Source organism: Narcine bancroftii, chromosome 5 (genome assembly GCF_036971445.1).
Source record: "Narcine bancroftii isolate sNarBan1 chromosome 5, sNarBan1.hap1, whole genome shotgun sequence".
Lineage (NCBI taxonomy): Eukaryota > Metazoa > Chordata > Chondrichthyes > Torpediniformes > Narcinidae > Narcine > Narcine bancroftii.
In genome coordinates, this window is record NC_091473.1 from 188,058,305 (window position 1) to 188,071,406 (window position 13,102).

Sequence of the window (13,102 nt, forward strand, 5' to 3'; positions counted from 1 at the left end):
GGAGCGGAGACAACGCTGGTGGAAGCGTTCTAGGAGCCGTAGGTGGTGCCGGTAGAGGACCCATGATTCGGAGCCGAACAGGAGTGTGGGTATGACAACGGCTCTGTATACGCTTATCTTTGTGAGGTTTTTCAGTTGGTTGTTTTTCCAGACTCTTTTGTGTAGTCTTCCAAAGGCGCTATTTGCCTTGGCGAGTCTGTTGTCTATCTCATTGTCGATCCTTGCATCTGATGAAATGGTGCAGCCGAGATAGGTAAACTGGTTGACCGTTTTGAGTTTTGTGTGCCCGATGGAGATGTGGGGGGGCTGGTAGTCATGGTGGGGAGCTGGCTGATGGAGGACCTCAGTTTTCTTCAGGCTGACTTCCAGGCCAAACATTTTGGCAGTTTCCGCAAAGCAGGACGTCAAGCGCTGAAGAGCTGGCTCTGAATGGGCAACTAAAGCGGCATCGTCTGCAAAGAGTAGTTCACGGACAAGTTTCTCTTGTGTCTTGGTGTGAGCTTGCAGGCGCCTCAGATTGAAGAGACTGCCATCCGTGCGGTACCGGATGTAAACAGCGTCTTCATTGTTGGGGTCTTTCATGGCTTGGTTCAGCATCATGCTGAAGAAGATTGAAAAGAGGGTTGGTGCCAGAACACAGCCTTGCTTCACGCCATTGTTAATGGAGAAGGGTTCAGAGAGCTCATTGCTGTATCTGACCCGACCTTGTTGGTTTTCGTGCAGTTGGATAATCATGTTGAGGAATTCTACACAGACTTTAAATGGCCTGTTAAAGAAGCTGACAGTTGTTTTATTTAAAAATCTTGAGACCACAGGGTCTGGGGCCCAAGGTGGCGGTGCCCACAGCAGCCACATGGGGAAGGAGAGGACTGGCGCAGGGCACCAGAAAACAGAAGGACCACCCTCCCCTCACCTCCCCCCCATCCACCATTTGAGAAGGAGAAGCAGAGGAAACAACTCATGGAATGGTGACCATGGCGGCGGACCAGCGAGGGGCTGAAGAACACACAGGCGGGTGGGCTGTTGGTGATTCAAGGTGAGGAACCCACACAGGCTGCAGGAAACTGCACTGGAGGGACTGCCACTGGACTGGAGACTGGCTGAAGAGGGTACCAGGTATCAGGTGAGGGGTGCTGAGGGCGCTGAAGCTTTCCTGACCATGTTGGAGGTACAGATCAGATTGCTGATGGTTTGGACTAAAGTGTGTGTAATCACTGGAGGCGAATTCTAACTCTGGGGAGGGGGAATCTCTTTTGCTTCTCTTTCTCGGACTGTGAGGGGTGCGAGGCAATTTATGCTGATGGTGAGTCTGTCTGCCTCATTGTTTAATTATATGATGAAAAATCTTGATTTGTTCCAAAAATCCAGGCAGAGCTGACATTGAGGCAGTTTATTAGTATCACCATCCAGCCAAGTGTCCAATCTCTCTCCTGGATGCTGATCCTTTGATGCTGGCCTGCGCCTTTAAAACGGCCCCACCCAAGTTCGAAGAGGGAATTTTCCATCGAGCTGCCGGAGGGGGGCGCCCATCCCGTTAAGACGTCGTGACGCGTGCGCGGTCGCCGCGGCAACGGGACGTCTGCCTCCGTCAACAAAAGGGAGGCTGGCCAACAGCCGGCGTGTTCGTCCTCAGCTCCTGCTCTGCCATTGGCAACGATGTGCACTATCATCAAGGGACCGTCCAGAACCATCAACGTGTGGCGGGGCCACATGAAGGTGCAGTTCCCCAGCTGCTGACTGGACCAGGGCAGGCATCACATGGGGGGGAGGGCAGAAAGGGAGAGAGTGGAGAAAGGAGAGGGAAGGGGGAGAAAGGGAGGGGATGCGGAGAGAGAAGGGGAGGAGGGGGAGGGGTAGGGGGGTATCAGAATTTATTGTCACTAAATTGGTTGTGAGGCAGCAGCACAGTGCAAACATTTCTATAATCCACCCTACAAAATAAATAAAATCAGTGCATGATGTCAAAGTGAGGCAGTGTCTGGGGTTCATTGATCATTCAGAGGGGAAGAAGCTATCCTTGTGCTGCTGAGCCTTCAAGCTCCTGCACCATAGAACACTACAGGCCCTTCAGCCAAACAGTGATGCATCCAGTCAGAATGTCCACCTGTAGAAGCCTTCGAGAGTCTTTGGTGACGAACCGAATCTCCTCAAACTCCTCACAAAGTACAGCCGCTAGCTCCTTGGTACAACTGGTGCAACCAGCTCCCACCCACCATCAATGATATAACCAGAAATAGGCTATAAGAACTAGGAGCATCAATCTGATGATCGGCTCATCTCCACCGAGCAGCCTTTCCCCCACATCCCTTAATTCCCTGACTACAGTGGTGCTCAACCTTTTTCCTTCCATCCACATCCCACTTATGCCATTGGTGCTCTGTGATTAGTAAGGGTTTGCTTAAGGTGGGATGTGGGTGGGAAGGGAAGGTTGAGAATCGCTGCTGAAATTGTGACTGAAATATTTTGCTTGAGAAAAATGGTCATTGGCCCATTTCCTTTGGAGTTGTGAAACCAGGCACATGACGAGTCAATGAGGGACGATTAAAACAGTGGCTTTCAAACTTTTCCTTTCCACCCACATCTCACTTAAGCAATCCCTTACTAATCACAGAGCACTCACTGATGGCAGAGGGATTACTTAAAGTGGTATGTGAGTGGAAAGAAAAAGGTTGAGAACTACTGCCCTACTATGTATAAATCCATCCACCCTTGGTAATATTACACAAAATTGGATTTAGTCTGCGCACAAGGCAGACAAAGATTCGACATCAGTAGAATCTGCAAGAATCACCCACTGCAACCGATGCATCTGTTGTGGCCTTCTCTACGTCGGAGAGACTGGGCGCAGATCACTTTGTTGAGCACCTCAGCTCTATCCACACCAATGGCAGGGATCTCCCAGCAACCAACCATTTTAATTTCACACCCCATTCCCACACTGACATGTCTGTCCATGGCCTCAAATGAGGCAAATTTGATGAATATTTAAATATTTCGTCTGGGCACCCTCCACCCAGAGGGCATTAACACTGACTTCTTGGGTTTCCATTAACCCCCCCACAAATCTCTCTCTTTCACCCCATCCCTCTGTCTCCACCAGCTCCCCTTTCAGTCAGAGAAAGAAGCAAAAGAGAGTCCCCTCCAGGGACACCAAGGGTCCGTGGATTCGCCTCCAGCGCTCCCGCAGCCTCCAGTCCGAACTGTCAGCAGCCCGAGCACCAGACCTGAACCTCTGACATGATCAGGAAGCCCTGGCCGCCCTCTCGCGTCCTGGATCCGATACCTGCTCCGCATTTAACGAAAGGGTTGAAGCACGAAAGTCTCCAGTAAAAACGCACAGTCAACGCTGTGAGAACTCAGCAGGTCTCGCGGCGTCCACGGGAGGTAAAGATACATGACCAAACATTTCGGGCCCTTCCTCAAGGTGTAACAAAGAACAGGAAGGTGTCTGGATAAAGACTGAGAGGGAAAGGAGGGAGAATGGGAGGGGAAGGAGTCCAGACCAACAAAAAGTGTTCAATTCTGACCTTTTCTCTTAACATATCCAATCTTTTGTGGAACTGGGCTTCCCCCTCCCCATCCACCCTCTTGTTTCTTCTCTTCCCCCCCCCCCCCCCGCCTTTTAATTCAGGCACCTCCCTGCTTTTGGCTCCTACCTTGACGAATGGCTCAGGCCCTCAATCTCTTTGCCTCCTGTGGACACTGCAGGACCTGCTGAGTTTCTCTGGCATTTTTGACACAATTTCTGCTGGTCCTGCATCTTATTCTCCCCTTCGCTGCCCATCATTACCCCTTTATTTTTATGGGGGGGGTCCCTCAAGATAAGAGATCAGTTAGCGAGAGGGAGAAGGTACAAATTTCACATGCAGGCAGTATCCTGATGTGATCGCACCAGCATCGCTGGACTTGGGAGGCCACTGCCGGGGGGTGGGGGTGGGAATTCCTCTTCACCATCCATTGCACGTAACCTCTCTTTTTCGCCTTTCAGAAGCAAGCCCAAATCGAAGAAATTCAAGAGCACTTAGCCAGGTACGGGAAAAAAAGAGTTGGTGGGGACGTGGATTCACGAAGTTGGTAAGACCCAGGCAGCCCTGCTTCCGCAGCAAGTGCCCCCACCTCCTCCCCGCTACCATTTGAGGCCCCGAACCATCCTTCTAAGTGGCCTTTTCTGCATCGGAGAGACTGGGCGCAGACTGGGAGATCGCCTCACTGAGCACCAATGGCAGGGATCTCCCAGCAGCCAACCAGACGGCATTAACACTGACTTCTCCGGTTTCCATTACCCCCCCCCCCCCACAACCCCAAATTTCTCTTTCCCCCATTCCTCTGTCTCCTTCAGCTCCCCTTTCAGTCAGAGAAAGAGAAGCAAAAGAGAGTCCCCTCCAGGGACACAGAGTGTCTGTGGAGTAGCCTCCAGTCAACGTTGTTCATCCTGTTAACCCCCACTCCTGAATCTTTTCCCCATCCTTCTGTCTCCTCTCCTGCCCCTTCCCCCTCCCCTGCCCCTTCCCCCTCCTCCCCTGCCCCTTCCCCCTCCTCCCCTGCCCCTTCCCCCACCTCCCCCTGCCCCATCCCCTTCCACCCTCCCTCTCCCATCCCTTCCTCCCTCCCTCCCCCTGCCCTTTCTTCCCTCCTCTCCCTCTCTCCTCTCCTCTCCTCTGGAGAGGTGCCCAGACAGAAGATGCAGGGTTGTTGCTCCAACTTGCAGTGGTATCAGTCTGGAAGTACGTGTAATTAATGATCTGGAGGAGGGGACAGAGTGCGGTGCATCTGAATTTGCTGATCTCACTAAATTGAGTGGAAAAGCAAATTGTGCAGAGAATATCAATAGGTTAAGTGAGAGGGCAAGGGTGTGGCAGAGGGAGCACAATGTTGGCAAATGTAAGGTTGGGAAGGTAAAATGGAAGATCAAACTATTATTTAAATGGCAAGCGATTGCAGCCATGCTGAAGGTACTTGGGTGGGGGGGGGAGGTGGTGGGCTGGTGCATGGATCGTAAGAGGCTGGTTTACAGGTGCAGCAGGCTATCAAGATGGCAAATGGAATGTTGACCACAAGTCCCTGCCACCCAATTTACCTACATATCCCGGTACATTTCTGAACTGTTGGGAGGAAACTGGATTCTCCCCCCTCCTCCCCCCCACAGGGAAAACCCACACAGACACAGGAAAAATGTATAAACTCCTTACAGACAGTGCGGGATTTGAACCCCGGCCCCAATTGCTGGTGCTGTAAAGGCGTGGCGCTAACCGCCCCAAACAACATTTAAAAATAAATAAATTGGTGCAAAAATAAGAGAAAGTGAGGCAGTGTCTGGGGTTTCATTGTCCATTCAGAAATCTGACGGCGTTGGGGAAGAAGCTGTCCTTGTGCAGCTGGATGCTTGTCTTTGGGCTCCTGTACCTCCTTCCCGATGGTAGGGGAGTGAAGAGGGCATGGCCTGGGTGGTGGGGGTGCTTGTGGATAGAGGGCTACTTCCTTGAGACGCTGCCCCTTGTAGATGTCCTCGATGGAGTGGACACTGAAGCCCATGATGGCGCTGGCCGAGTTCACAACTCTCTGTGGTCTCCGTCCTATGCATTGGCACCTCCATACTAGGCAACATCAGAATGCTTTCCACGGTCCACCTGTAGAAGAGGTCTCTATTGACATACTAGATCTCCTCAAACTGATTGCCAAGAAGCTGGTGAGCCTTCTTCATGGTTGTATCAATTTGGAGGCCCCAGGAGAGATCTTCAGAGATGTTGACTCCCAGGAATTTGTAGGTTCTTGACCCTCTCCACTGCTGACCCCCTCGATGAGGATGGGTTCGTGTTCTCCTGGTCAACTCTGAAGGCCAACTCCGGGGGTATTTAAGAGTCTACTGTCACTGTGATCGTAGTGAATACACAAAAGTGCTCGAGAAACTCAGCAGATCTCGCGGTGTCTGTAAGAGGTCTTGGAGGTATCACCAGTGTTTTGGGCCTGAGATCTTCAGCAAGGAAGGAGCAAAGACCAGGCTGATGTTCCCCATCAGCAGCAGGAAGGAAGGAAGAAGGGGGCAAGGGAAGGAGCACAAGCCAAGAGGCCACAGGTGGACATAGATTGGAGGGCTGAGAATGGATCTGAGAAGATGGGTAGGAGAGGGATGGGAAGGAGAGGGATGGGTAGGAGAGGGATGAGAAGGGGAGGGATGGGAAGGAGAGGGATAGGAAGGGGGCTAACAAACTGAAAAGAGGGGGGAATGGTGGAGAGAATGGGAATTGTGGGAGAGAAGGAAGGGGAAGAGGGGGAATGGGGAAGGTGGCAGAGGGGGGAAAGGGGGAAATGAGGGGAATGGGAGAGTAGGGGGGTGGAAGGGGAATGTGGGGAAGGGAGGGGTGGAGAGGGGAAAATGCAGGGAATGGGGAAAAGGGGGAGATACAGGAGGGGGAGGGGGAATGAAGGGGTGAAGAGGGTGGAGAGGGTCAAATGCAGGGGAGAGGGGTGGGATGGTTGGAAATGGGGGGAGAGGTGGGAGAAGTGGACATGAAGAGAAGGGAAGGAGAAGAAAGCTGAGAATTGATCAGGGGAGAGGGGGTGGCCCTGTGAATGCAGAGCTGGATTTAAGGAGACAGGGATGGGGATGGAGAGAGACGGGGGCTAACAGAACTTGGAGGTCGATGTTAATGACATCCTGTTGGAAGGTGCCCAGACAGAAAACAAGGTGTTGTTCCTCTAATTTGCAGATTCCTGATTAGGAATTGAATGAAGAGAAGGCAGGAGAACGGAGCTGGAAAGGGATAGTAAATTAGCCATGGTGGAATGGCGGGATGGACCTGATGGGACAAACGGCCTCATTCCCCTCCTATGTCTTATGGCAGATGGAACAAGGTCATTGCCGACAACGTTCACATGAAGGCAATCGAGGAGACGGCCAAGGTGAAGTTCAACCAGCAGCAGGTGAAGAGTGTTAACGAGGAGCTGAAGTTGGCCTCGCGGGCAATACTCCTTGTGAGTTGAACACTTCCCGCTCTGAAACCGCCAAGGTCCGTTCCCCCGTCGCCGTCCCCCTGTCCCCCCTCCTGCCCTTGCCGAGCCCCTGGCGACTGCTGTGACGGCATCCAGTCCCTTCATCCCCGGCTTTTGCCATGTGCCGGTGTTGTGCGGGAAGGAAAGCGGTTGATGAGTTCATAGAGCAACGAGTCTGGACACAGGCAGGATATTAAAACACGCATAATGGGATGGTAACAGGGATAACACACACTCGTACTCTCAATCACACAGTCATATCGGGCTTAACACCACCGATACCAACAACTGTCTACGGACTTCTAACAACCAAGGATTACAATCCACTACCCGCCATTCATTGTCCAAAGTGGGCACGGCTCCAATGCGGTCTAACACCCCCGATCCGGGTGCAGTGCACAACTTATCAATTACTCCTCCAGCGTTGTCCACAGTTCGCGACCTGGAATGGAGCAGGGTTCCCCTCCGGACCAAAGAGCTGCTCCAGGTGGAGAACTTTACTGTAGAGTAAGCTGGAGGGTCCGGCCCAGGTAATCACTACTGAAGCGTGGCTCAACGAGGTGAGCAATTGGGAGCTCAGTATCCGAGTCTACAGAAAAGAAAGTCAGGAGGGTAGAGGTGGAGGTGTGGCTCTATCGATGTAATGACATTAAATTAATGGAAAGAAGGGACATAGGGTCCAAAGTAGTAGAATCAGTATGGGTTGAATTAAGAAATACCAAGGGTAAAAAGATCATATTAGCAGCTGGGAAGTAGATAATGAGATACAGACAGAAATACAAAGGCGCATGTCACAGGGATAATATTAAAATAATTATGAGGGATTTTATCATGGCAGGGGATTGGGAAGGACAGGAATTTACTGGATCGCAGGAGAGTGAGTTTGTAGAAAGAGATGGATTTTTTTTTGAACAGCTTGTTGAGAAGTCCACCAGTTCTCGATCGGACAGTATGCAATGAACCTGGGGCCATTAGAGTGGAGTTAAAGGTCTTAGAACCTCTCGGAAGCAGTGACCACAACGTGGTCGAATTCAATTTCAAAACTGAAAAGGTGAAAATGCTATCGGATGTATCAATTTTCCAGTGGAATAAAGGAAATTACGGTGGTAATGAGAAGGGAACTGGCTCAAGTCGACTGGAAAAGCAAACAAGTTGGAGGGACAGAGCAGGATTGGAAGATATTTTTGCAAATACGGAAAGGCCTGCTGGATAGATATATTCCAAGGAAAAGGAAATTAGTCAATGTGGCGAATAAAAGAGACAAAGGCCAAGATAAAAGCAAAGGGGAGGGTATAGAAGGAAGCTCAAACTAATGGGAAACCATGGGATTCCTTCAAAAATATACTGAAAGAAATAAAGTCATAAGGAAAGAAAAGATGAGTTATCAAAGGAGATTGGCAAACAATATTTAAAAAGATACTAAGAGTTTTTAAAAATATATATAAGGAATAAAAGAGAGACACATGTTGGCATAGGACCAATAGAAAACGATGCTAGGGAAATTATAATGGTTATAAAGAGATGGCAGAAGAATTAAATCAATGTTTTACGTCTGTATTCATGGTGGAAGACATTAGTAATATCCCTGACAGACAGAGGCTTCAGGGAGTAGAGTTGGATGCAGTGAAGATTACCAGAGAAATTGTGCTGGGTAAATTGAATGGATTAAAGATCAATAAATCTCCTGGACCAGACGAGGTACACCCGCGGGTTTTGAAAGAAGTGCCTTTGGAGATTCTCGTTCCATTGGTGACAATCTTTCAGAAATCAATAGTCTCTGGCGTGGTTCCGGGGGATTGGAAGGTTGTGAATGTGGTTCCGCTGTAAAAGAAAGGTGGGAAACAGAAAAAAAAGGAAAGTATAGACCTAACATTGGTGGTGGGGAAGATATTAGAGTCAATCCTCAAGGATGGAGTTATGAAATACCTGGAGATGCATGACAGGATTGGTCCTAGTTAGCATGATTTTTTAAAGGGTAGATCTTGCCTGACCAACCTCTTTTTGAAGAAATCTCAGGTAGGATAGACAAAGGGGAGGCTGTGGATGTAATATATTTGGATTTTCTTTTTTTTTAAAATTTTTTATTTTTCACACCATAAACCACATTGACCATGATACATACATTTTCCTTTTCAAATATATGCAGTGTCATTTTCTCCCCCCCCTCCCATCCCACCCTTCCTACCTCTCCCCCATCCATTTAAAGTACAAAATCTAAGATACATTAAAACAGTCAAACAATGTTGTCATTCAATAAAAATAAACAAGAAATTCCACTGAGTCAATTCATATATTTGGATTTTCAAAAGGCTTTCGATAAGGTGCCACGTGTTAGGCTGGTTAATAAGACAAGGACCCATGGAATTACAGGGATGCTATTAGATTGGATAGAAAATTGGCTGATAGGCAGAAAGCAAAGGGTTGAAATTAAGGGATCCCATTCAGGAAGGCTGCCTGTAACAAGTGGCATTCCGCAGGGGTAGGTCTTGGGGCTGCTGCTGTTTACAATTTATATCAACGATTTGGATTGTGGCCAAAGTTGCAGATGACACCAAGATAAGTGGCGGAACAGGAAGAATTAAAGAAACTGTAAAATTGCAGACGGATTATAGACAGTTTGGGAGACTGGGCAAAAATATGGCCGATGAAGTATAATGTTGAGAAGTGTTCGGTTCTACATTTTGGCCATGGAAATAAACAGACAAATACTATCTGGATGGGGGGGGGGGGTGGATTCAATCCTCGGAGGTCCAAAGAGACCTGGGCGCCCTTGTGCAGAGTAATCTAGACGTTAATGCCCAGGTGGGATTGGTAGTGAAGAAGGCAAATGCTATGTTGACATTCATTTCAAGAGGAATGGTGTTGATGAGACTTTATGGGGCACTGGTGAGGCCTCATTTGGAGTACTGTGTACAGTTTTGGGCCCCCTATCATAGAAAGGATGTGATGTTGCTGGAGAGGGTGCAGAGGAGATTTACTAGGATGATTCCCGGAATGCAGGGGCTGGCATATAGGGAGCGTTTGGCAGCTCTTGGGTTGTATTCGTTGGGTGGGCTGGGCAGCGTTGACTGAAATTGACCCCCCTGCTCTCACACAGGTACGACAGGCTGCCCTGCGGGATCTCCTCCATTCCGAAAACCAGCGGTATCTGGAGGAACTGCATTCGAAGGGAAAGACTATCTTTACGGAACGCCTCTGAACCTAAGGATCCCCCCACCCACTACAACTCTTTGGGGAAAGAGTGTTTATGCATCAGTGAGAGATGAATGGCTAAATAAATACTACTATTTCACCGTGCTGTTTTAAAAAATTTAGACGTTGTTGTTTGTCCTTTGAAATCGATGATTCAAATGTTTGAAGTCATCACTTGCGCTTGACATGGATTAAAGTGAAGGAGAGTTGCGCCGGTCGTCAGCCTCACTCTCTCGTCCCCGGCCTCTCTGGACCCAGTGACAAGACGGCTTGAGGATGGCCGGGAGTGTTCTGAATGTGTCTCACCATGCCCTCTTAGCACTCCACGATGCACTGCTGAGAGTCACCTTTCAGTCCGTCAAACCAGCGATGGTTATTTCCGTACAGTCCGCCGAATCCAGGCTTCACCCGCTAGGTAGACAGGCCCCCAAGTGTTGTGGGTCCACGGCAGTTCTTGCGGTGCGCTCGCAAGCCTCCCTACCCATTGTTGGACATCCTCATCCGCCTTTGGGAGATGTCTCTTCTGCCTGCTCCACCATTGGGATGATCATCTAGTGGTGTAGTAATGACCACCCCCCCCCCCGCCCTCGCTTGTTTTCGCCCACTAGCTGAAGCGGTTTCCAGGGTGTGGCATGAGGAGCCAACAAGTGAGAGATTTAGGAGATGAGTGAGGTGCGGTGCAGTGATGCCCACCCTCCCCACCAGTGAGGTGCATAGTAACAGGCCCCTCTGGCCCAAGAGCCTGTACCACCCAAATAACCAACAAGCCTCCCTCACTTATCTACCTATTACGTCCTGCCTGTGGATCTGTGCTCCTCCTCCTGTCCCTCCCTCCCCCGCCATTTTGTTTGGACGCCTGCCAATATCTTTCCACATTTTGACCAAGGGGTCAAGGCCGGAATGTCGGTGATGTATCTTTATCTTTGCCATATAAAGTGCAGCTGTTTGATCTGCTGAGTTTCACCGTCATTGCATTGTTACTTCAACCACAAAGCCTTGGTCATTTTTGGAGGGCAGGAGGAAACTGGAGTGCCAAGAGGAAACCCACCCAGATGCAGGGAGAACAGACAGCGCCGGGGTGCTGGCGCCACATTGGAGTTGCGCTAACCACACCTCTCAGTTTGAGTCCTCCTGATCTCTCCTTGCGTCGCAAGGATGTGCCATTGCCCCGGAGAATTAGTGAACAAATGTTCTGACGGGGGGGGGGGGGGGTCCAAGGGCATATCCTGGGAGAGGCAGAGGCTGGGTAACATCGCTTTGCGCTGCAATACACAAGCATGCTGGAGAAACTCAGCAGGTCTCGCAGTGTCCCAAGGATCCGACGTTTCGGATCTGCGCCCTTTGTCAAGGTACGAGCGAAGAGCACGCAGGCGTCTGAATAAATCTTTGGCTTGTATTCGTTGGAGTTTAGAAGAATGAGGGGGAACCTCATTGAAACATTTCGTGTGTCGAACAGCGTGGACAGAGTAAATTTAGAACGGTTGTTTCCCACGGTGGGAGGGTCTAGGACAAGAGGGCACGATTTCAAGACTGAAGGGCGTCAGTTTAGGACAGAGACAACGGAGGAATTTCTTCAGCCGGAGGGCGGCGAATCTGTGGAATTTATTGTCTCGGGCTGTGCTGGAGGTCGGGCAGTTGGGTATGTTTAAGGCAGGTTCTTGATTAGCCAGGTTATGGGGAGAAGGCAGGGCAGTGGGGTTGAGTGGGGAAATGATTAACTGGCAGGGCAGACTCGATGGGCTGAATAGAGTATTTGTGCTCTTATGTCTTTAAAATGGTGGTGGGGGGGGGGGGGGAGGGGAGGAGCACAGGCCAACATGTAAAAAAGGTCGTTGGTGGAAACTTTTCTTCCTGCAAATGTTGCATGACCTGCTGAGTTACTCCAGCCCTTTTATGTCTTCCACTATGATCCCCAGCCTCGAGTGAGGGTGAAGGTAGTGGGGAGTTGGTGGTGGAAAGGAGACGGAGGGATGAGGGGAGGGAGAGAGAGAGAGAGAGACAGACTCAGGGGAGAAGGGTTTAACGGAAACGTACAAGTCGCCTAAAGAAATCTCTTGGTGCCTGCCACATTGACCACCGCCAGTGGGCTGATAACGCCTCAAACCGTGCATCTTGGCGCCTCACAGTTTGGCGGGCAGCAACCTCCTTTGAAGAAGACCGCAGAGCCCACCTCACTGACAAAAGGCAAAGGAGGAAAAACCCAACACCCAACCCCAACCAACCAATTTTCCCTTGCAACCGCTGCAATCGTGTCTGCCTGTCCCGCATCGGACTTGTCAGCCACAAACGAGCCTGCAGCTGACGTGGACTTTTTACCCCCTCCATAAATCTTCGTCCACGAAGCCAAGCCAAAGAAAGATAAGTCCACTTAAGTGTTGTCTGTCTGGAAGGTGCCCAGACGGAATATTAGGTATGACTCCTCCAGTTTGCGGGTGGTCTCAGTCTGGCAGTGCGGGAGACCACGGGCAGACATGTCGGCAAGGGAATAATGCGGAGAACTGAAAAGGTCGGCCACTGGGAGATCATTGATGCAGAGGTTCTCACGAAATCATCTCCCAGTCTGCGCCCGTTCTCTAATGTGGAGGAAGCCACGAGGGGGAGCACCCGATGCAGTAGGCCACCCCCCCCCCCCCCCCCCCACCCCAATTCACATTGCCTTGCTTGGAAGATTTGGGGCCCCGAGCGGTGGTGTGGAGCATCTCCTGCGGTGACAGGGGAAGGTGCAAAGGGGTGGGGGGACTAGGGAGTCACAGAAAACGGTGAGGGGAGAAGAAGATGCATCAGGTGCTGAGAAAGTCGCTCTCACAGGAGGAATCAAATTCAACAGGCAAATTGAAAAGCTTGACGGTCCATGAGACCATGAAGGACTTCATCTGTGCCTTGACATTCCACAGTAAAAACACACTAAAACGCTGGAGGA

General features: G+C 50.3%; 1 protein-coding gene across 1 annotated transcript; it reads left to right on the forward strand.

Annotated features, from left to right (window-relative positions):
* Nucleotides 1–1,560: 1,560 nt before the first annotated feature.
* LOC138764394 (cilia- and flagella-associated protein 141-like) lies at nucleotides 1,561–10,312 on the forward strand. The gene is made up of 4 exons (XM_069940257.1): nucleotides 1,561–1,716; nucleotides 3,989–4,029; nucleotides 6,843–6,972; nucleotides 10,088–10,312. The coding sequence occupies exons 1-4, from the start codon at nucleotides 1,657–1,659 to the stop codon at nucleotides 10,187–10,189; spliced, it is 333 nt and encodes a 110-aa protein (XP_069796358.1). The 5' UTR covers nucleotides 1,561–1,656; the 3' UTR covers nucleotides 10,190–10,312.
* Nucleotides 10,313–13,102: the final 2,790 nt, after the last annotated feature.

What these genes read in the sequence shown, in the direction of transcription:
- LOC138764394 (XM_069940257.1), top strand. Translation starts at nt 1,657, where the DNA reads ATGTGCACTATCATCAAGGGACCGTCCAGAACCATCAACGTGTGGCGG. An exon ending in TGTGGCGGGGCCACATGAAG is followed by an intron (nt 1,717 to 3,988) that starts GTGCAGTTCCCC and finishes TTCGCCTTTCAG; the next exon opens with AAGCAAGCCCAAATCGAAGA. An exon ending in ATTCAAGAGCACTTAGCCAG is followed by an intron (nt 4,030 to 6,842) that starts GTACGGGAAAAA and finishes GTCTTATGGCAG; the next exon opens with ATGGAACAAGGTCATTGCCG.